This window comes from Balearica regulorum, chromosome 16 (genome assembly GCF_011004875.1).
Source record: "Balearica regulorum gibbericeps isolate bBalReg1 chromosome 16, bBalReg1.pri, whole genome shotgun sequence".
Lineage (NCBI taxonomy): Eukaryota > Metazoa > Chordata > Aves > Gruiformes > Gruidae > Balearica > Balearica regulorum.
The window spans coordinates 16,946,590-16,971,183 of record NC_046199.1 but is presented as its reverse complement, the minus strand read 5'-3'; the positions used below and the strand labels follow the sequence as shown (position 1 = coordinate 16,971,183).

At 43.5% G+C, this 24,594-nt stretch overlaps 1 protein-coding gene across 1 annotated transcript; it reads right to left on the bottom strand.

Annotated features, from left to right (window-relative positions):
* Positions 1-1,956: 1,956 nt before the first annotated feature.
* Positions 1,957-24,110, bottom strand: PEDS1 (plasmanylethanolamine desaturase 1). The gene is made up of 6 exons (XM_075768465.1): positions 23,816-24,110; positions 20,406-20,525; positions 8,687-8,778; positions 7,041-7,185; positions 6,196-6,408; positions 1,957-3,133 (listed from the first exon to the last, which is right to left on the bottom strand). Exons 1-6 carry the CDS (start codon positions 24,078-24,080, stop codon positions 3,012-3,014), a joined length of 957 nt encoding a protein of 318 aa, XP_075624580.1. The 5' UTR covers positions 24,081-24,110; the 3' UTR covers positions 1,957-3,011.
* Between the last annotated feature and the right edge of the window lie 484 nt (positions 24,111-24,594).

Below are 24,594 nucleotides of genomic sequence, written 5' to 3'. Positions count from 1 at the left end.
CAGCATCCGGAGATTAGCTGCTGTCCCGGTTTCTCATAATTAAGCAAGATTAACAGATAGATAGGCCCAGCAGCCACCAGCATTAGTAGCTCAGATTTGTTTCGGTAAGTGTAAATCAAGTGGCTGACAGAGGTTTGCGCAACAGCAATTGCCTTTAACAGCACTCCTGAAGTATAAAGTCTAATAAATTATGTCCTTCAAACCTGTTTGTTACATACACTGCACTACTGCTGTTCACTCAGCATTTAAATTTGCAGAGAGAGATGAGCTCTCAAATGTGGTTAAGGCTGTTTTATGCAGGAGTCCCGACTACCCGTGCGGTTCTGTCCTGGGCTCCAGCACTGGCAAACCGAGGGCAAGGGGAAGACAGGGACGAGGGCTGGAGGGACAGACAACCGAGGACTACAAATCTGTTAGAACGTGGATTGTGGGAATCTCGAGGTGGAAGCAGGCGTGAGTTTAAACTGTTGTCAAGACGGCAGAAATAACTACTGCAGGTCCTTATACCTGCAGCAACGGATGTTGTTCCCTAAGTGTTCCTACACCTCTAAACGCACAGGACACTCGCGCTGGAAGGGGAGAAGAGGAAGGAGCAGCGTTCTTTGCTCTGGCGACACAGGGCAGTTTGCATCCCCACCTCACCAGCATTCAGCACGTATTCAGTTCAACACCTGTCACGCCAAAGAAATTTAAAATAAGTTTCAGCTACAAATAACAAATATTAACAGATCTAACTTCACTGATTCAGAGTAACAATCACCACACTGACTTCCACAACAGCAGAAGTTACCTTTCTTCCCACCCAAATTTATATTCACATCTCAAATTTTTTAATATAAAGCTAAACATCAGCACCTGGAAATTAAAACAATTTGAGATAAAACTACTCCTAGGAACATCTTTAAGCCAACAAGTTTGGCACAGAATCAAAACTCTTAAACACCCAGATCTGGGGAAGTAGGCAATAATTAACAAAAAACCTGCAGCTTGCAGTAATCTTCCCTAACCAAGCCTGCAACCTCCCAGCTGTTCCCTCCCCGTGCTCCATGTTCTTACACACGACTTTCTTCACCGAGGCTTTTGACAGCGTTGGTGGGAGACAAACGGGACAACCTACTCTCTTCACCTAAGACAGTATGAAATCACACACCTGTCTTCCACAGTAAGAGCATTAAAGGAATATTCCTCCCTCTTCCTCCCATTTCAACTTGCGTTTTGAGACTTCTACTGAAGTAGAGGTATTCTTTACTGTCAAAGCTACATGGAGACCTGATACTGACTATGACAACTAGAGAGTAGTTTCATGTAATGGTATAAAGTCCTCTGAAGGTCTGAATCATTTAAACATGCTGAATATTTTGCAAACAAGGTTGCAACTGTAATCCACAGGGTCCAGCTCAAAGACAGCTGCAGTCATTTCCACTGACAGAGAACTGCCAAGCCCCAACTGTTTAAGAAGTTGTAGTCCCTCACATCCAAAGAAGTTGAATCTAAACCCATGACTCAAAACGCCCTGACCATACGCTTCAGCAAAAGACAGCATGGATTCAACACAATTTACAACTAGGGAAAGGAAAATGGGTTTAGATTTGACCATCACTAAGATTTCATTTAGGAGAGAATTAGACAAGATCCAAAACACGTTCACTTAATCAAAAGTGTCTGTGGATGTTCTTAGGGGAACTCCCTCCCCCAGTCCAGCAGAATTACTCCCTAGCCTCCAAAGCAGAATTAGTTGCACTTCTTGAAAGGTGTTGAAGTCTGCTGTAATAGCGTCAACCTCCTACAAAGCTGAAAAAACAAATGATCGCTTCAATTTAAACAAGACTGAACAGGTTGCAAGGTGTTTCAGGCAACTGGAAAAACATCAAGCATTTTGCAACCAGTGATCAAGTTCTTGGACTAAGTGCTGACAACATATGAATGAAGAACAGCAACAAGACTTAACAAACACGATTAGTATTATCCGACGGCTTTGTTATAAATATATTGTATACATTCAAACATCACATTAAAATATTATTCCATTACACCAGAAGAGATTAAGGCTTTATATTATTTACAGAAACAAGCAAGCACCTTAAAAAAAAAAAAAAAGAACAAAACACCAGTCATTGACATTTCCCTTCTAGCATTACAAGTTTGATACCTGCAGCTCTTGAATACAGCTATTTGCAATGTGCCCAATGCTAGAACTATTTTAAACATTTATTGTCAGGGTAGGAAACACTTAATAGAAGACTCATCAGTGAGCACTCCACATGAACAAACACGAGCACGTTTGGTACTGGGTGCCCTCCCTCTGCTCAGAGGCTTGTTAAGTTGAAGGCTTATGTAGAAACAGTTTGCTTAATTCCATGTAGAGAGTAGAACAATTTTATTTTAAGGGAAACTGAAGACACTTGAGGATTTGTGGCCCACTGGTGGAGCGGGATTCTCAAAGTCTGTTCCACATTACATCAATTAGATTTAACATGATAGCGAAGATAGAGCTGTAAGTTTATCAATCACTAAGTGCATCCAACAGTGATGATTTTATAGGCTTCCATTACTCTGACGCACTGTTTTCATGCAGTGTATTTGGACTCAAACACGAAGTGACAAACTGCTGTCAACATTCCCCCTATAGGTCTTAGGCAACAAGCTATTTTTGAAGTGTTAAATAATGTTGATACAACACATGTTTACTACGCCACCATGTACCAATGGAGTGACTGTCTTGCCTTCTGGCTTGCCTGATAGCCTTATGAGATACAGTGATGAAGTATTTGCTAAGACGTAAGCAGACATGGCTAAATGAAAAGGTGCTCAGTAAAAGTAATCATCTTCATTTCAAGTATTGTTTTAAGAATTAGTTCTTTTCATTACAGTCTGTGTTAGCACTTTTTAGTTTGTGCTTTAGAGTCTGTTATTTCTTTGCAGGTCTTGAATTTGGCTGATGGCTTTATTTTATTTTTTTTTTAAAAAACAACATTGGCAACAAGTTAAGGATTGCAGAAGGCTGGCAAAAGTTATTTAATTTTCTGAGCCCATTTCATGTCATCTGCTCTTGGCTTCTCCCCAGTAACTCCTTGGATAATGTTCTCCAAACACCTCCAGAATCTTATCTTCTCTAATGGATAGTTCAGCCAACCTAAGTGATTGCAAAGGAAAAAAAGGATTAGTTTGACAAAGTTCAATGTCTTGCAATGTTTATTTAATAATGTTCTTTAATTTAAACACAAGGCAAACGTAAGGGGAGTTCAGAGGTGGATTACTCTATGGCCATTGCAAAGCTATCAGAAAAGGACTGTCAAGTTGAATGATTTGTGTTAGAAGCAAGACATTTGTATTAGTAGCACCTTAGATTTACCATTGAAATATAATGAACCAAACAAAAACACCAACTCAACCATTTCAGCTATTTTTCCCTGATTAGGTTCCCCATCACCAGAGCCAGCCCTGCTTTTCCCTGTGTTTCTCATTACGTAGTACAGCAAGGAAGTAAATGCACACAACATGGCTCTGAAATCTCAAATACATTATCAATGCTACAGTTTCTAGAAAAAAAGAAATAATTAAAAAAAAAGAGAGACTTCTATTTGGGACCTAAATACCACTAACTAAGGCTCAATAAAGTAAACAAATTTTTTTCTTAAGTAAAGCCTCAAGTTTAGATAGTTCCAGCATGAATTTTCATTTTTAAGGTACCAAAATGTATTATGCTCTCCCTAGGCAAAATTAAAGTTGTATAACTGATTGCTAATGAAGCCTATGGTGGGGAAATTTTGTTGTAGTACCACGTTGCATTTAATAGTAGCTGACGCTGGACACTTCCTGGATGGACAGCAGCACCACCAGCAGCATGCTCCCAAAGGTTTGCAACCCAGTGAACAGAGCACTTTTGCTTCCCAGTAACCAGAAGGGCTGCCACAGGCTGATATGGGATTGGCGTTTACCATTTTATGTAAAAATGGCAATAAATGCCATCATGTTCTGCATGTAAGAGGAGTTTAATGCATCATTCCTAGCCTACAAATTTAAGGTATCTCGAATACTTTGCAGAAATGTTGCACTGTACAGACTGTGGGGCTAGAATTCACACAAGGCTGTGTGTCTCACTTTTAGGATATTAATTAGCACATTAACTTGATTTTATGATACTGTATTTTGATGCCAACCTAACTATATATAACTGACAGGAGAGTGCAAGAAGAAGCAATTTCACAGGGTTTTATTACAGTGTATTCTATAGTAACTTTAGGCCTCTTATTAAATGTTGCAGAACTAGGAAAACGAAAAGAAATCAGCACCAGGAAATGTTATTTCCCTATAGAAATTTTCCTACAACCAGGAAGAGATGGATGTACACAGGGTTGTATTAGTTATCCCACACTTACAGAACTATTCTGTAAGCACACATTATACTTTACTCCATGTGTATTTCTGGAAAAGGGAAAAAAGCATAAAATCAAAACCAAAGGAGAGACAGGAATGAAGAAGTTGTTGCCACAATGGAAACAGTGAGCTGGCAGCAGCAGTTCATGTGAAAGAGGTAAAACACAGGATAGCACGAGCAAGACTGAACACAGACAAGCTGCCGCAGAGCCAGCTCTGCCGGGTCTGACTACCAGCCTACAGCAGTGACACAGCCAGAAGGAAAACAACTGTTCTTGCTGGTGATGTCTTAGACTACGTCTATAGCTATTGTGGACAGAAACGTCAAAGGGAGAGAACATCCAGAATTTTCACTGCTGAAAAAAATCCTATTTCTAGAGAGGTAGATTGTTCTTAATGAGACACTGTGATTTTAACGATCTATCAAAACAGGCACTGTTTTCAGCCACCTTCTGCAGTTGGACGTGACCTTTCCCAGCCCACCCACCGTCCTGCAGCTCCACTCAACTGGCTGCATACTGATGCCCTTCAGGAAGTCAGCACATGCAACTCATTAACATAGCCATTAACCCTCAAGGAACAGGCGACTCCTTCCTGGTGTCTAAAAACGGAAGTCAGTCCGAAAGCTTTAACCTGGGGAATGCCAGAAGGCTCCGTTATCGGACACCTTCCCTAGCAACGGTACAGTGGCGGACCCTTACGTACACAGGTCAGGTCTGAATCCAAGTATATTCTTTGGACTTGGCTGCCTACTCTTCAGTCACTGACAAGGGCATTACTATAACTAGTCCTATTTTACTTGGTAAAGGCCTCTTAAATAGCACATTGATTGCATACTTCTGTCCTCCTCCTCCTCACTTCTAACCTAGTACAAAGAAAATTAGGGCTGCAGAAACACTTTGCTCCACTGAAAAATCCAAGTATACAATCTAACATGCTGTCTGATGTCAGACGAGTATGGTATGAACACTTACAGAAAGCATGGAGCAAACAGAAACACATGCTTTTATTTTAACGACAAAAAAAAAACCCACCCCAACTAGCCCAAGACTGCTAATAATGGTCAGGCTTAAACTTTCAGGACATAGTAGGACTGAAAGAAGCTCTTAGGGTGGCAAGATTTTTGCCATCACCTGTAAAGTTAAGCTTTTTTAATTGTACTGTGTTTTTACATGGCATTCTGGTCACGAAAACTAGATTTGTTTCTTGGGAGATACTTCAAAACTGACAGAAACTGTTTGTCAAAGCCAATGACAGAACGAAGAACCAAAGTGTTTTGTTTCCACCTGATTAACTTGATGATAACTTATTCAGGATTCTGCAACACTGGTGACTGAATATACCCACCTGTACAGTGGATATAAAATTTAATATACATAAGAGGGATTTTCTGCAAGCCTGTCTACTCCTCTCCCCCAAATCAGAATGAATGAGTGCTGAAAATCCAGAAGCCTTGCTTTAGAAATGAGCATTCAAGGCAAGCTGCACTTGCAGATGATAAGCTCTTTTGAAAGAACAGCAGCTTTAAGACTTTAATGAACAAAATCCATTACTAGCCTGAGATTACCAAGATATCATGCAATCAGATCTCAGTACCACTGACTACCCCATCAGGCTGAAAGCTACCTTTTAGCCAGTCACAAATCCTCCCCCCCACATGTTTTATGCTGCATGAGCTCTTTGCGAAAGTAAGAGGATAGTTAGCTTCACCATGTCATTTTTCTGGGTATTTAATAGGCTGTCACTAAATTACATCTTGCCAGGTGAATTGCACAGATGACTAAAAAGAGCTTTGTAGTATGAACTAGATGGCAGTACCAGTTGTAATGCAGAAGTAAGTCTCGTGTGGAGACACGTGATGGATCCTGTGATGCTTCCGTGGCAGGATGACATGCCAGTCCTGTAGAAATATGACCCAGCGTGGAAGACCAAAGTACGTGTGAGACCACTTGTGAATCTGGTTCGTCATGGTTATGAAGATGATAAGGGCAAAGACATAACACTCCCAAGGACACGTTTCATACAATGCCTCTGTAAAACAAGATGTGTGTATCTTTAAATATCATTTATGAAAAGGTAAATTTCTACTAGGAAAGTGATGTCTTGCCCAGACAGAGCTGCCTGGTGCTGCAGGAACAAAGGCCTTGACGAAGCTGCTTTGCCAGAAGTGTCACAAGAGCCAGTGAGCCATAAACAATTGCAGAACGTCACAAGACAGGCTGGTAAATGTCAATGTCTATCAACTTGCCATAAACAGGAAATAAACTGCGAATTTACCATCTATAAAATTAAATTAATCCTTTAATTCTTTCACTACCAGTGTGCAAATAAAGTACTTCTACACAGAGATGAAGCATTTTTATAAACTTTAGAACAATCAGTTTCCCCTATATGCACAGAATATTTACTGTAACTTCTAATGCTTCCTTGCAAGACTCTTTACCCACAGAGTCTCTGTTGAGAATCTAGCTGTTCCCACCTTCTAGTTCCTCCACCTTAAAAAAAAAATAAAAATCCCTCCCTCCTCCCAGGAGCATCATGCTTCCAACAGCTATTACTTGCCATCTCTCATTCATTGATTTCTCCTAGCTTCACACAGACAAATGTTCATTTAAGTATCAACAAAACTGCTAAATCCACATAAGTCAGAAATAACAGCTTACCTGGGGAAAAAGAAACAAATTTGTATGCCATGTTTGCCAACGGGACTAGTGTCATAAAGCAGTTGTCTCCATTGGTCTCTATAAAATCATGTCTGGTAATTGCTGTGGGGTCAATATGATGTTCTCTAAAAGGTCTGATGAAAGCCTGAAAAAAACAAATTTATAAATATGACACCATGTCTCAATAATGATCTTGGAAAGAAAAATATAACACCCCCCCCAAACCTTGCATGCATTCAAATCTGATGACTGAGTTTAAGAGAGTTCCACAGCACAAAGCATGCAAGCAGGACTCACTCTTGTAACGACAACACTTCAGATAACTTGATTTACATTTGCAAAGCAATTCAGTTCTCAGACTCAAATCCAGTTTTGATTGCTTTTCAGTTTTATTCTTAGTTTTCACTTAGGACTTTTAGTCTCTAGATCTCAAAATCAAAGCATCAGCATTCTAATTTTACAGACAAAATAAGCCTGTGAAATTCACAAATAAGTCACTTGTTAAGCAGCATAAACCAAGAAAATACTAAAAAATGAAAATTCAGCCTAACATTTTGTATGGGCTGTAGATGACAGTATTAACAGACTAAATGCAAGTTAAATTACATAGACAAACCAATGTAAGTCAAATATACTATACAGAAGTCTTCTATAGGAGAAGAAATCACATCTGAATACACAATTCCAGAGGAGACAGAGCAAATCGGATAGGTAGCACACTATTTGCCTTTATCACATCCATCATGTACAGCCTATGCAAAGGTGTTCTGACCAGTCTGAACTCTTGCTTATTTAATGCACAGTCTCCTGCAGTGCCTCCCTCTTTTTTTTTAAACTATGGTCCACAGATACAGAGATTCAAGGACTACTAAGTCTATTGAAGGTGAACAAAAATAAGCCTAAAAATCAACAGTCTTAATTCTGCTGTTCTAGTTCATGTATTTCTGGATAATTACATGGAATATCCCATAGAATATCCCATATACTTTTTTTTTTTAATAGAGATCTTTCTAATACTGCACTGCGAGAAGCAATTAATGATAGCTATGAAGAAGTTAATTTTAAAAAAGATTATTGCTTCCAATAAGCATCTGGCATTTGTAGCTGCAGATGTATAATACACCTCAAATCTAAATCTGTAGTCATCGCCATTCTAATACCACCTTTACAATAGGGACTGGTAGTGCAGACAACTGGCAAGATTTCTTACTGGAGCATGTTCATGTTTTACAAGACAGCTTTTAGAGAGTTTAGCTACAGGAACAATTCTCCACATCTCTTGTTTATTGGCCTGTTGGAAGATCTACACAACTCTGGCCAGGATTCTACACTTGCGGTGTCAGGCCATTCCCACAGTGCCTTGGGAAGGTCTGTGGACACTGGTATTGCAAAACTGCGTGCAAACCTTCAACAAAGTGATAACATGGAACAGTGTCACCTTGCACGTCACCTAGGCCAAGCGTAAACATGGCACTTTACCAACAATACACCGTGCCACTCAGTGGAGGACGGTTCTGGGGGTGGGGGAGCTGGTTACATTGGCGAGACTGCAAGAAAGGTACAGCTTATATACAGCTGGGAATACTGGAAGTGTTTCTGAAAAGTATTTCATAACTTTTTCAAGCTTCAGGATAAGAATCTCAAACCTTTCCAACTATGGGTAGCTCCACAGATCCCCAGGTATCTGCTCCCCAGTGAAATAATCCTGATAAAAAGTCAGCTGTGATAACTCCTGCAACTTGAATGAGGAGAGAGACAGTTAGACATACAAAAGCATTTTTACTGAGATATTCACATTTTGTATTTGTTTTACAAGTTTGCTTGTTTATCTACCTCTTCCTTAGATATTTACAACTACATGAGATCTACCCAATCTGAATAAACATAAGGTCAGGCAACTAGGAGCAAGAGGTTAACAATACACCATTTGGATGGTTACAAGCTTCACTAAATCTGTAGATTTTCTGTTTAACCCACCTTCTACAGAAGAGTTTGACAAATCTTTACAATTGCTAGTAAGTTAGAACTGAGTCACTTAGTCTTCTTCAGTAGTGTTTAAGAGATTACTTGGCTATGAAACAGCTGTTAAAGCCATCCCAACAGGTAATACCATCTGCAGACCCTTCTTCTTCTCCCTTGGTCCCTTATGTCTGTAAACAAGAAGCACTGAACTCTAATGACTACAGATAAGCACTAAGTAAGAAGCCACTCCTGGGTACAGCAATACTATTTACAAAATAAGACTGGAACATCAAACAACTTTAAAACTATGGCATCTGCAAAGCTACAGGAAAGGCCCCAGAAACCATTCTAATTATTCCCTGTAAGTGACACTGTATACTGGTGGTATTTGCATGTTAACTTAGATACACCGTTAAACAGAGGTTGTTGCAACAAGTGTAAAGATTTTTCTAGCTGATAACCACAACTTTAAAAACGCGGTCAAGTAAAGATGATTTTCAATTCTTACACGTAAAGTCCTATTTCTGCTTTCATGTTCTGGATAATCTACCTATCCAAGTTTCTGGGTAATCCTGGTGTTTAAAACTAAGGATGTAAGAGATGTTATTTGATCGGAGCAGCTGTATATTGCCCAGTTAGTCACAGAAATGTCAGATGGTGTTTAACAGACACTTATCACTCTTCACCTGCAGAAATCATCCTACTCCCAGGTTCCCAATCCCTTTAGTAATGAAGTCTCCAACACAGTCTGAGATGCCCTCCTGCATGAGCTTGACTGCCACACTCTTCATGCTTTTGAGGAAGAAAATTCAGAGAAGATTGCCGAAGAAGTTCCCTTGTGTTTAACGGAGAGGCTGGAGGAATGTGGCATACAGCATAACAATATGGCTATAGCAACACAGCAGAGAGTGAGATACTGCCTTGGGACCTCTGCGCTTGAGGGATTTAGGATTGTCAGACCCTGCCCTTTAAAGAACAGACACACCAAGAGGTACCAGTTCAAGCCTGCACATCTTGCTTTGACCCGGTTTCAAGAGAGATTAACCAGGTCTGGATGGAGTCTAGATTTGCTGAAGAATGAACCAGACTAAGAATCAGGATCCCTTTTCACTGCAGTGCGGTCCCTTCAGGTTAATAAAAATACCAGAAAGAACCTTCTGTTCGTTTTTTCCAAGATCAACCACCCAATGAATATGTATACAAGCATACTTGGTGATTCTCTGCAGAGCCAGCATCCAGGCTTTGAAAAGGGAAGGCAGCACACACCTCTTACCTGCAGGTCTGGTTAAAAGGATTCAGCAGAAGCACAACTCAGGTTTCAAAACAGCTACTGCATTCTGTGCAAATATGATATACCTAGGAATTGATAGCATCTGATCTCAGTGCAAGTCCCTCAAAATCATATACAAAGTTCAAGCCAATTAAAGCACTATATACTAATCTTGCAGTCTATTGTTAAATGAGTCACAGCAACAGAAATACAAAGACTATGTGTTCAAAACATGTTTCAAAGCAGCTCAATTAGCAATTCCCCGCTCTCATTTGGTGCTCAGAGCATACGGCACAGTCACTTACTAGTGGCATGTCTGGCAGTCCTCAGAGAAGCCTGTGAGTCCATGCAAATCAGAGAAGTAGTCACGGAGCCAGGTCAGAGCAGCTGGAACATAGTTCTTTAGCTTTCCCTGCTCATATTTACAAAAAAATCAGGTTGTTTACAGAAGTTGGCCATTGTAACACAGTCTTTACACCAGAAACAGCAGGGAGTTGCAAAACCAGAGGTGATGCAGGAAATTTATTTTTGCTCTGCCTGCCTCACCAACTCTTCTTCAGGTGTCTGTGAAGCTAGGAGAATTCCTGGCTTTCTCCTCCCCTAGCCAGCATTTGTTTCTCTGTGCCTGAAGACTTTCTTCAAGTACAGCTTCTCATTTATAGACTTTTTGTGATGGGCAGGTACCCCCCTGCCTGCTAAGATGTTAGGCAAGACAATTCCAACTCACTTGTAATCCAAACAAAAAATTAAAATTGCTGGTATACTGCTTCACCTTGATTCCAAGGCATCTTGTTACTCCTCCCTCTCACAGAGACTTAGAAGCAATCTGAGATATGCCAGGAAACAAACCAAAGAATGTGCATCTTTCCCCATAAATCACACAACTTTTATTTACCCTTGTAGTGACCTGGACTTTGCCTGATTTTCCTGCTCCAATCAGGACACTTAGGTCAGCTGCCTTCAGAGTCCAGTTTAATGACGTTCTTGTAACAGTAGCAGAACATGAAAGAGGATGAGGTTGTTCTGTTGCTATTGATAAAACACTCTTCATCTTCAGTGCAGAGCAGTTGCCTGCAATGCATGCAGCACAGCATATTTCAGATCTAGCCCTCCACGTGGTTACCTTTTGTTTAGCTGGTCCCTCACCTCTGTAATCCTTCCCCCGCCTTTCCTTTTCAAAAAGGGAGAAGAAATAAAAATCAGGCTTAGTGTGGCACCTACTACCCGAAAAAGCTTTCTTTTCATGTTATAAATCAACCCCCATTGCTGAATCTGTTACCTAGTTGGCCCAAACTCTTAAATACAGCAGGAGACACTCCATCCTTTACGTGTCACCTTATTGCACTAAAGACAGCTTTTTTTTTTTTTAAATAAGCAGTAAATTCTGTACACTAGTTTTTGTTTCAGATCACACATATAAGCTATAGTGAGACAGGGTGGAGCACAATAGCTTTTAGATCTGCACCTAGCAGCTAAAAGAGCAAACAGCCTTGATTCAGGGGGAAGATATCCAAACAACACTTCACTTTGCAACAACTAAAATACCATTCTTGCTGAGGTAATCATCCTATTAACCCACATCACCTCCAGCACACTGCATTATCAGACCTTGAAATAACAGCAAAGATAACAACAAAAATAGAGGCAAAATACTGACAGTTCAACAGATATTCTGCATGTTACTTTGATGTCAGCTTATAGAAAGCTAAGAGGAAAGAACAGAGGGTGCCTGAAGCAGTGCATTATACTAAAGCAATCTGAAAAAAGCCTAACTACCAGGAAGCATATTTCAGCCATATTGCAGAAGGGCTTGCTCACTCTTCAGCAGTTGTGTATGACAAGTTGTAATAAAAGAGCAAAATCTGTACCAAGGGTTATACATGACTAGCATCGTAACACTGCATCCCGCCTCCAGGCTCAGACAGCACCTCAGACAGCAATGAATTGAATTCAATATTCTCATATACCTCGTACTGTCTTTAGTTAAAATGGGAAAACCAAGGCACAAGTGTTCATCTGCTTCTCTAAGGTGGTATAAGATCTTGATGCTCTGTCATCAAGGTTGGGACGGTGAGATAAGACTGACAGCCCTGAACATGAATTCAGAGTTAATCATTAAGTCAGAAAAGGCAGGATATCCACAGTATAGATATATATGAACTGCAAACAGTAGATTCACACACTCATTAGAAGCAAGATCAGTAAAGCATTAGAGAAATGCTGCTCTGTACATGTTAGTTTTACTCCAGCCTGCGGAGCGGTGGGATGGAAGATCAGCCCATCCATGGCTTATATCTGAAGAGGAGGCAAGTACTCAGAAAAGACAGGAGGAGGGCAAGAAGGCATTGCAGTTAAGTACTGAGCTGCAGAACTTGCTCAAAACACCAGGATTTCTCTGATTTGGAAGTAGACTGCTGAATCAGGAAAAAAGAAAAAGGCCTAGCATACAGGGAGACCAAAGGTGTACAAGTGAACTTCAGCCAGAAGCAGATTAAAATAAGCATGACTGACACATACATTTGCTAGAACGGCTGTTCTTTTCCAGCCACCCCGTGCTTGTGATCCTTTGTGCAGACATGCCGACAAGCACAGCAGCACCCTTGGGATACCCCGAGGAAGTCGGGGGACACGCCAGAGCGCGACGCTGGCACTTAGACAGCCAAGTCTCCTGCCGGCCGGCAGGTCGCAGGGCTGGAAGTGCAACTGGTCCAAACACGTAATTGACACAAGATGGCTTTGCCCCGCTGGTGTTCTGTTCAGAAACCAGACAATGTGCAGGGGTTTGTGCCGCAGAAAGTCCCCACTCCTCCTCTTCCGTGCTTAAGTACCAAACTGAGAGATTACAACTTGCAACCTTAATGAAAGGCTCCTCCTGTGAGCAAGTCACATACCACTTCCTGCAATCTGGCTGCTCCCAGGCACGAGCGGAAGGAAGCCAAAACGAGAGCGGGATGTTTGAGGTACGAGGTGTTCAAATGAAAACTATTTTGCATACTCGCAACTTCACCGAAATTTTACAGAACCAAGTGTAAGTCTGGTGTTGCATAGATGCAATTCTCAAATTGTAACCCAGAAGCCTTACAGTAGAGTATATAAAGTTTCATATTTACTGTAAAAATTCAGTTAGTGTCTCTGGGGAGAAAAAACAACAGCATAAGATGTTATTAAATAACGATGCTACTGTGTAACATCATTGAGAAGTACAGTAATTTTTAATCATTGACTGTAAAAACTAGTTGAATATTACAGCATTGCAGAGTCAGAGGAGTAGCTAATTCCACAACATAAAAATCAATATGCTAAAGTAAAGGTTGTCTGTGACTTATATGTTTATAAAAATAAAATGCCTTAGTCTAATCTGCATTCCACATTTATTGGCCTTCAGTGCAGAGAAGGCAGGGGTTTGATACCATGGCAAGTTATGAGGCTAAGAAAATAATCCCAGAACATTTCAACAAGTATAAATTGTAGCACCTTAAAAGCAAAAAAAGAGTTAATCATTTTGGCTATTTAAAGCTGAGAAAGATTCAGTCAGAACTGGACCTAACAGTGCAAGGAAGCAGAGAACACAGCTGAACTATGAAATAAAAGAAGGGCCTAGATACTATATTATTATTACATATAGTAGTTATATTACATTATAACTAGGTTTTCAAATAAGCCACCTCCATAATACACGCGGTCCAGAGACGGGAAAAGTCTATCTTAAGTCACACAAGCTAATTTTGCAAGATGGGCACGCTACTGATACAGCGGACACCTCTCCTCCCTCCCCTGTACGCCGAGTCCAGTGACCCCCACTCTGGGAGAGCGTCCCAGCGCCGCACACCTCTGGGCACACCTCTGGCACAGACCCGCATGCCAGCGCCAGGCAGAGCCCACCACGAGGGGATCCCCAAGGATTGGGGTACCGCCTCCTCCGGAGCTGAACAGCGGCAGATCCTACAGCAAATATTCACCTACCAAAAGCACGACTTGGTTAAGAAATATGACCCAATAAACTTAATGGTAGGAACCGCCAAATTTTATTTTCATGTCTTTAATCTCAGTCTATTAGTACAAAGCAAGCTATTCCTACTATTTGTCCCGCTGATGGAGTGCTTGCGAAGCACCCATCACATTGAAATGACAAAGTCCTGAGAACTTTACCTAGGCCTCTCGTTCTTAAACAAAAAATACCATTGCGTGTACTTCTTTTCCCTGAAAATGCATTACTAGAAAAAGCAATTAAGCCATCCCAGAAGAAAGTGATTAAAAGAACAAGAGAACAACAGATACTAAATGAAAACAAAGAGCAAGTTTTCCCTCATTAAAAAAAAAAAATCCAATACTTTCATTCGTACGACTAATCAAACTAATCCTCTGGATTCATCCATTTAAAACGCACCCAGGAATCAAGCAGGGTGAGCTCAGCTCTGGGGAGCACGGGGCAGTTTTGTGCGTGCCGGCTGGCTCCCAGACAAGACCTAATACCTGAACATTTGCTGGCGCGGGACGCAAGCAGCCCCGATGCTGGTGGTGGTCAAGGCTTGCACTCTCTCACCGAAGCGGATCACTCTGTCACCACTCACTATAACCCACTCCATCAGGGCAACACTCCAGCACGTGTTGGTGTTTTGAAGTGCAAGAGGCACTATTTGGAGTGAATCAGGGCTACTGAGACCCGGTCGTTCTTAAATCCTCCAGCCAAAGTCCCCTGCAACTTTAAGAGAGCCCCTGACAGCTGGGCAAGCACACAGAGCTGTCTTTGTCCCAGTCCCGCTGCTGACAAAGAGCAACAGCACGTCCGCTGTGCACACAAGTGGGAAAGCACGGACGGGGCCGTGTCCCCAGCTTCCCTCCCCTACGAGGGTAAGCAGGGAGAAGGGGTCCTCTCTCCCCATCACGGTACGGCCTTCATCCACCCTGCCCGAGAACAGCTGCTAGCACGCTGGAGAAGTTCATCCCCTAATCCAAGTCACACCAGGAACAGGGAACTGGTGTCAACATCACCTGCCTGGATGCAAACCAGCACTCATACTCCATAATTCCACTTTCAAGACCAACAGCCTCCAGGGTCCTTTGGTGCCAGAAAGGCCTAGAGCTCCTAGGTTAGCCACAATGCTAACAACAAAACAGATCCACGGAAGAAGATATAATACAAATTGTGTTAGTGCAATACAAAGTGCAACACAAAGTGCAACAAAACATAGACTCAAAGTTTTGCCTATTTAATCACGACTTGTGGAATCTCCATCTTTAAGATATGCTACAGTTTAGGATGGAAAACACAAAGTTACCCATGGCAGTGAACCAACTGATAGTTACTTCAGGTGGGGTGACACAGCAGGTGACAAAGATTTAGCTTATTTGGACCAACACTGAAGTAAAGGGTAATTTTCCTTTGTTAACTGAGGTTTCCCTGGTGTAATTTCAAGGACCTTTTAAATCCAAATTTCAAGTGGAAACTCATTTTAATACACAAAATAAATCCAAGGTAAAGTGACATCGTTACAGTTCTGTGTCTCGCTGTAAGGCAGCAGGACTTTGCAGCAGCTGACCCACATGCACAGCAGCCCATTTCATAAAGCATTCACGGTCTCTAGAGTGCTTTTACTCCAATGTGTGCCAGAGTTTACACACTCATCGTTTGGCTCTGCAATGCAGCTAACCAAGTGCAGCTCTACAGAGCTACTCAAGCTTGAAACAAAAAGGTTTTGGGCCTTGATGAGAACAAGGTTCTATTCTGAAAGTGAACTAAGATTTCTTTCAGCATGCTCTCTCTGGCTAACCCACCACATCTGCAATAATGAAACATATACCTCCAACGGGTTTAAAAAAATTAGTTCCCCATCTCTCAAGTCAGCCATGATTAATTGTATCTTGTGTCACAAGATGTTTCTAAAGATATCTGCCCTACACGATGCAGTTCTTATGAACACACTACAACACAAACTTAATTGATTTTTTTTTCTTAAGACTGCAATAAACAGTATCTATTAAGAACAAACATGGCTGCAGATAAAAGTCAAGCATCAGAAACAAGTCACCCAATTTGGGAAAAAGTCTTTCAAACCCTATACAAACACGTGAGCAGGGAGGGAAAAGCGACAACCAGAGTCCGTGGTGTAACTTACCAAACATTTTATCCAGATGCTATTAATATACCACCTATATATACACACAACTCATGTATATTTAATAATATGCTGGACACCACAAACTCACCTGAAGGCATAAGAGATTTCAAGCCTAATCTCACATGTTTCGGTGAGGCTTTTCTGCTAATCACACTAGTACCACCCATGCCAGCCTTGTCCCCGGCACGACAGAGCATCCACGACAGCAGCAGAGGCGGCTCTGGTTCGCAGCACTGCCGGGATGCTGCCCTGCTGCAGAGGGACGGTTCAGCTGCAGCTGAAAAATGGGGGTACTAAACCTCCATCGCACCCAGCCTCCCTCACCAAGCCTACCCTGGAGTTAACCGCGTGCATACAAATAAAATACCAAATTCAAATCTACATAGTTGTCAGCTTGCACCAAAAGGAAAATTTTCATAGCTCCTTACTTAGAACAGGGCACGACTGGATTTAACACAGAAGCAAACAAAATCCATCCCCTGCCTACTTTTTGTTTGCCTGTGTATTTCTGGATAGTGAGGAGAGGAAGGAAATTGTCTCACGTCCCTGCTAAACCAGCCTGGAAGACAAGAGACTCACACGGGTTCCTCTTTCTTTCCGGCAAGATCACCTTTAGTCAGCAGAAAACCCAGCTCAAGAGCTATTCTAAAACCACGCCACAAAGTTCTGCCCTGCCTTTGCTCACCCCACAGCGCGAGCACCCGTAGACGATTGAGCACAGCAAATGACAGCATGCCACGTGAGCTCATTTCTTCGCAGACTGCCTGCTCACATCACACAAGGAAGTAAGTGCTTTCGGGCTGCCAGGAAGAGAAGGATCAGATCAGTTTTGTCTCAAGAATTTCCAGATTAAGATATTTGCAGTACTACCCATGTTACAGCTATGTGTGCCTTTAAAGGCATGAAAAAAAAAAAAAAGATCTAACATAGCTTATAATTATAGATAAAGGGTTTAGGCTGGGTGAAATGATGTGGGAGGTTGAAACTACTCTATTTCTTAAAAGAAAATATGTATTTCCATAAGAGTATACAGGGTCCCAATAATGCATCTTAATGAAGAGGCCTGTGCAGCAGATCAGATCCAGTCCACTGATCACGTTCAGATTTCCAAAGACCTGATGCAAACTTGATCTAGAGCTATGTTTTTATTAGCAGAATGTTTATTTTGTGATCTAACTCAAAGGTCAATATTCTAATCTAAGCTTCAGGAAAGCTTTCAATGGGAACACATCTGATGATGACTGTGACTCAATATTCCCTATCTTACCTATTGTGTTTCATGCGGTATTTAGGAATCAGGACATTGACGGAGATGAGTTTCACAAAACTTAATAAAACCTAATAATCATTGGGAACTATAGTCTTCATTCACACTTTACCTGGAGAAATAATGTGTTGAAGGAAGACAGCAAAACAAGATAGCATGCGACGCTTATTATTTTATTGCGCTCATTTTTGTACACACTATCAGTTATTTCCACACTACTTTATTTACACAGAATCCAGATTCTGCCACTTTAATCATTCACTACTGCTTAAATATTATTATCAGTGAATTGGCTGCTTTATCAGTTAAACTGGTAACCAGGATATCAGAGAACTCAAGCTTTTATCAATATTAACTTTGAGATGAAAGCCAGTTGCAAACAGATTGCACTACAGGTTAACCATCGTTACCGATTCTCTTGCCTACGTCTGCCCTCGTCATTATGGAGCAGTTCTCGTGCCACGTCCATCTCCATTCCTCCCTACACCTCCACCTCATCAGCTGAGGGCAGGCAAGACTAAGTTAGGCAAATGAGCCGCAATGACTGACAGTGGGAAGACGCTGCTCCCTCTTGTCCCCAACGCAAAGACAACGACCTTTAAACAGACATCAGGAATTACCGCTTCTCAGCTTTGACAGAAATTCATAGCATCTGTCATATATCACTACCTGAATCTGCTGGGTTTGTTTTGGTTTTGTGGTTTGTTTTTTTTTTTAAATCATTAGCAATACACAACAGTGATTACGAACAAGTACCATTGTCTTCTAAAACATATGCCTCAGAGCTCATAGAAAAGTTACTTTTATTACAAAGCACAGAAGCTGAACACCTATAGCTAGCTTATATGGTGTCCTAATGAATGACATTGTAATTCGTATGAAAATATGTAAATGTTTATACACACCCAACACAAAGTTAATATTGCATTCAATATGCATCACAAGTACAGTAGAAGACAAGTGAAATACTTAGTTTCTATTCTCTTCCCTCCCTCATCCCATATTAGAAGTTTAGCAGAAAAGTATGAAAGGCATGCATCGCAGAGCTGACTCTTACGATTTCTAAATGTAACGCCTTTCCTTTTCCCACATCCCCTCCCTACGTACAGAGCCCTGTGGGCACCAGTGTGCCTTGCTGCCCAGAGAATGCCCACAGACCGACTCGGCCACAGACCGCTGCCTGCTGCAGCTCAGCCTGCTCCGCTGCCCGCTCTCGAGACAGGTTCTGTGCAACAGCATTTCAATACTACACTAGTAACACAAAGCGCATGTAAGCACTGATACTTTTGCTCCAAGTGTTAAGCAACATTCAAGTTGAGCACAGGGTTAGGCTGTGAATGATATAATTAATGAATGTTGTGGAGTCCCTTTTCACACCCAGCTTGTTCTGACAGAAGTTTTTCCTTTAGCTAATTCCATGCTAATCCTGATTCTATCAGTAAAGCTGTACAGCATCAAACTAGAATCCTTTATTAGTTCTTCCTCTCCTTTGCTGAAAAGGTGAAATCACCAACTCACACTGCATCTAGACCAGCTAGCCCCATGCTGCCAAGATCCAGCCAACTTAAATACCTCTACACATCTACGGCAAAGATATGAAACTGCACTTGCTTGTCCTCACTTCTGATCAAATGAAGTAGTAAGAGATCAAGAGTCACATTTATTACAAGAAAGCTGCAACTTTTCTTATATTGCTGGTGTCATAGTTTAACCTGGTTGGCAGCTAAAAAAAGCCATTTGCTTGCTCCCTAACCCCCTCAGTGGGATAGGGGAGACAATTGAAGAAAAAGATAAAAAACATGGGTTGAGATAAAGACAGTTTAATAGGACAGAAAAGAGAATAATAGTAATAATAATGATAAAAGAATGTACAAAACAAGTGATGCACAACACAATTTCTCACCACATGAAGCTGATGCTCACCTAGCTCCCAAGCCACCCCGCCTCCTGGCCAACCCCCAGTTATATCCAGAGCATGATGTCATATGGTATGGAATATCCCTTTGGCCAGTTTGGGTCAGCTGTCCTGGCTGTGTCCCCTCCCAGCTTCTTGGGCACCCCCCCACCTTCTCGTTGGCAGGGCAGTATGAGAAGCTGAAAAGTCCCTGACTGCTTGGCAGCAACTAAAACGTCAGTGTGTTATCAACATTATTCTCATCCTAAATCCAAAACAGAGCACTACACCAGCTGCTAGGAAGAAAACTAACTCTATCCTTGCCAAAACCAGGACAGCTGGAAAAAAGATCATCATTCAGGACAAAGGCCAAACTTTACATCCTGGCATGAAAGCATAATACTCTAAAATACTTGCTTTTAGTTATCAGTCCCCAGAAATCGAGCCAATTTGATGCCTGAAACACCTTTTACAAGATTTCTCTTGGGCTTTTGCTTTCTGAAAAGTTCTTGTAAATATTTTTGTCGACGAATGTATTTCTTTTCCAGCTCTGACAGTCCTGACAGCTATTTTCCCTCTCAATAGTCCTTACACTTGCAGTGACTACGTAAGAACACCAAACTTAAATAACTATGTCAAAAACTTCACCTTTGAGATACTGAGAAGCCACTGAAATGAAAGACAGAAAGCAGTAAGTTTTTTGCAGATGGTCTCAGTTTCAGAGGCAGTACAGTTGCACACACAAACGTCCCTCTCCCTTTCCAGCAGTAAGTCAAGCCTAAAACATGGCACATTTGTTTCCAGCATTACAACAGTCTTGCCTTGTTCACGGCAGTGAGCAGTTCCTACTTACATATGCCAACAATAACAGAGGGCGTGTGTTCCAGTCGCAAGTAGAAGAGAAGATTGTAAAAATTGAAACAGATCAGAGAGAAGCATAAGATGACAGAGATCCATTCTTGTAGTCTCTTTCCTGTTGGAAGAAAAGGGAAAAAAGCATGTTTTACTTTTATCTGAGAGGACATTTTGAAATCTGAAATAATACAGACAGACTATTCTACTGCCTGGATGACTCACTCCATTTTTCTGACAGGGAACCAGAACAGAAACTTATTTATCCACAGGAGGTGTGCATATTTTGTTAAATGACATTCTTCTTCCCTGAGCCACTACTAACCCCCCTTCTCTCTGCCCTTGCCCAAGTAACAGGGACAAATCAGACATCATCTCACATTGTCCTACTTTCCTTTTCCCTGCGGTTGCTGGCATAACATTCCTCTGCATCACATCTTTTTTTTTCAAATTTGCATTTCATTCAATATTCAGTATTGCTGATATGGCTGCATCTGGGAGCAAATTTCTGGCCTTGCATGCCCTGTAGTTAAATCACTCCATATGATCTGTAATATTAAAGTCTCAGAGCTTGTACATAAAGCTGTTGTACTAACAGGAAAAAGCATCATCCTGTATTTTGGTGGTCCTAGAACTGATTTCCTAACATTGCAAGTATACTTCTTAGGCTTGCTTTCTTAACTCCTGCAGTCTTGTCTTTCCCTTCCTGCTCCCAGGCAGGAGGCTTCGACCTCTCAGCCATTCTGAGATGACAAGAAACAGAACAAGCAAAGAGAAAGAATTGGCAAAAAAAAATCTCTCTTCTACCTTGCTGTACTACTTCATACCTCTACAGAAACCTCATTTATTGCCTACAAAAAGAGAACAGCCACATCAGAGTACAGTAACACTTTGAATATTCAGATGCACAGGCAGAAGCTAATCACTGCTAGATCCTCACAAGGCACCGATGTTGAGAGCAAGGGAATGTTCAATGCGAGACCCGTATGGATTAAGGCATCAGAACAGACATTTAATGCCTAAATCCAAAGAGACCTGAACCGCCACCTTGGCCCAGAAGGGCCCTGGCTGTGGTTAGCTCTGAACACGCTCAGGGGCAGACAGGTCAGTCTTCCCCTATTTTAGCATGCCAGTCAGCACAGCTGTCTCTTGCCCACAAATTCCCAGAGCAGTCAACCCCGCAGTCCGTTCCCCGCTCCCTCCTGCAGACTTACACACTTCACACCTCCCAAGTTTGGGGCAAAGCGATGCGCAGAGGAACAATCAGCAATGACCACGTGCGAGGAGCGCATCCTCCCACAGAAGCCGAGGCGTGCTGACACATCTGGGACGCGTTCAGGAGAGGGGCTTCTTTACTACAGCTCCTCTATGGCGACCAACTGTCTGGTCAAATTTCTCCTCCTAAATGCTAAATCAAGTCCTTTTCAACTATACCATGCAATGAAAAGGAAACTAGGAACATCAAAGGAGGATCGGTATTATCTCCAATGTGCTTATGATGCAGTATTTTAAAGAAGTGTGAACAAAGACTTTTACAATTCAGAGTTTTGTTCTAGAAAGGCCACAAGTATATAAATTAACACCTTCTGCAGTAGCAGAGAAGAGAATTGTAAAATTAAATTAAGACACGAGAACAAGCATATTTCAAGACAGCATAAGGTCACAACATGGGAGATTCTATAAAGAGATCCCTGGAGTAATGAAAGTAAGAGTTAATTAACACTCACTTCCTACCTAAGAAAACCACACCCTGATTAGAGGAGCTAAGTGGGTAGATCCTCATAGAACAATTAGCTCACTACGGGGAAACACTTGCTCCTCACTAGCAAGTCCCCTGAGTTCAGTCTACGCAAACACCACTGTACTCTGAACACAGGGCTCCCGAGACAACTGTCTGGAGATATCCGAGTCCACAAACGCAACCCCAGCTCGGGACAGACCGAGAAGGCGAATCAGTCGAAGGAGCGCAGTCAGCACCAATAACTTGTGTTTAAGGAGCACTCAAATTTAAACATACATCCCACATGAAGGAATAAGGTGCCAAAGCCACAAAGCGTATGCTTAAAGAAATCATGGAAATACTCCAAAGCCATATTCACTCTGCACAATTACATGTAATCCCTGTTCTTAGGAATTTAGTAGTTCAACATCACGTGCTGCCACCCTAACACATATCCTGGTGGTGTTTATGTAAGTTATTTATGTAATGCCAGAAAAAAATTGCACATCTAATATATTATCACAGCTCACTACTTATGGCTATCAGTATACATACACTACTTCACAGGAACTTCCGTCTAGAGCTAAAGATAAGGGTAGCTAGTTGTTTGGGGAGGAAAACTTTCTCCTTATGAGCAAGAGCACAGTGCGTGTGTAAAGTCAGTCACTGCTTTTCCATAAAGCACAGGAATCAGTCACTGCCTGGATCAGAACTGCATATCTAGACCAGCCGAAAAAGGTCACACACCGCCTTGTTTCAAGGCAAGGAAGAGGTGACCAATTCAAGTGGAAATGGGCAGACTTTCCCTGAACAGTCTAGAAAACTGATGAACTAATGAATGCATTTATTTTCTTATCATTACTCAGCTCTGTGCAAGTAACAACACCTGCTTTTCCAGTAATTGCCTTGAATGTGCAAGCTAAGCTGTTCAGCTGACCTGCTAGAAACTGCAAGATGCCAAAAACGTGTCTTCCCTTCCTTCACCTGCGAATGAATTCACTGGGAATGGCACAAATACCTAGCACTGCTCACACTGTGAGCTACAAACAAACGACAGGTTTTATTATAAGGAGTTTGCTGTTATTTCCGTAGCACAATCAAAACGCTGCTGTCACTTTACTGAGCTCTGACAAGCAGCAACCTTCAGGAAGGCAAGACCAAAACAAGAATTCAAACATCCCTCTGCCCCTTTCTGAGGTGCCAGGACTGGGTGTCTCACAGGAGTTCACTGCATAAATATTCTGAAGCAAAAGCTTCTGTTGTTACCTCGCTTAGCAACCAAATCCGTACACCTGCTTTTGGATGGAAAGGTTAACTTTCTGTTTGCCCTTAGAGGTAAGGGCACTCGTTTCTCGTTTGACAACCTCCGCCCCAGGCGCTCAGCCCGTGTCTGGGACCCGCCACACTCCCCGGCCTGCCCAGGCCGAGACGAGGGCGGGCGGCAGACGGGCCCGGGGCCGCCGGCATGCGGCATCCCACAGCCGAAAGCCCCGGCCGCCTCTCCCGGCAGGGCCCAGCCCCGACAGGGCCCAGCCCGGCCCCCCGCTCCTCGGGGTGCCTGAAGCCGCGCCGGGAGGGGCCGCGCTGCCGCGGAGCGGCCGATGGGGCGGGGTGGGGGGGAACCGGGCCTGGGGGGGGGGGGGGGGGGGGGGAGCGGCCCCCCGAGGGCACCCACCCGCCGCCGCCCTCACCTGGGGAGTAGAGCTCGGCCAGCTCGCGGGCCCCGGCGTGCTGCGCGCCCCACCGCCGGCTGCCGCCCTCGGGCTCTTCCGCGGCCTCCGCCTGCGGCCCCGTCGCCTCCGCCCGGCGCGGAACGCTCTCGGCGGCGCCGCCGCTCGCCATGGCCCGGCCCCGCGGCGGCTCCTCCTCCTCCTCCTCGAGGCCGGCGGGCGGCGGCGAGCAACGCCCAGGCCCCGGCGAGGCGCCCGGCGGCAGCGCTGCAGCCCGCGGCAGCATCGGGAAATGGGGCCGCGCCGCGGCGCTGCGGGGGGGGGCGGGCGCGGCTGGCCACGCCCCGGCACCGCCTCCCGCCTATCGCCAGCGCCGCCGCGCTGCCGCCGGGCCAATGGACAGCGCCGTCCGGTGCGGAGGAGCCAATGGCGTGGCGGCAGAGTCGGCGGCGGCGCATCTGGAGGAGCCCCGCCCCGCGGGCCGCGGCTGGCGGCGGGACCGGGCGGAGGCGCTGGCGGGGCCGGGGCTGGGCCGGGCCGGGCCGGGTCGGGGCCGCGGGGCTGGGCTGGGCGGGCAGGTCCCGGCGGTGCCGGTCCCGGCAGTGCCCCCCCGCGCGCTGCCCCGGCCGGTGCCTCGCGCGCCCCCTGGCGGCGCTCCCCTCCCCGGCCCCGCCGGCAGCGTGCGCGTGCTGCGGGCAGCGGTCCCGAGGCTTCGGTAACCCAGCCCGTGTTCCTCGACGGAACGCCAAAAGCCACTCGCCGGTCCCAAAGAAACACATTTCAGCGTGGAAAAAGGTCGA

Bases quoted from the DNA above. Each gene is read 5' to 3' on its own strand.
- PEDS1 (XM_075768465.1), bottom strand. From the start codon at position 24,080: ATGCTGCCGCGGGCTGCAGCGCTGCCGCCGGGCGCCTCGCCGGGGCCT. The intron at 7,186-8,686 runs GTTTGAGATTCT...TGTTTTTTTCAG, and splicing joins AGCTACCCATAGTTGGAAAG to GCTTTCATCAGACCTTTTAG. The intron at 3,134-6,195 runs GTACTGCCATCT...GCAATCACTTAG, and splicing joins TTACTTCTGCATTACAACTG to GTTGGCTGAACTATCCATTA.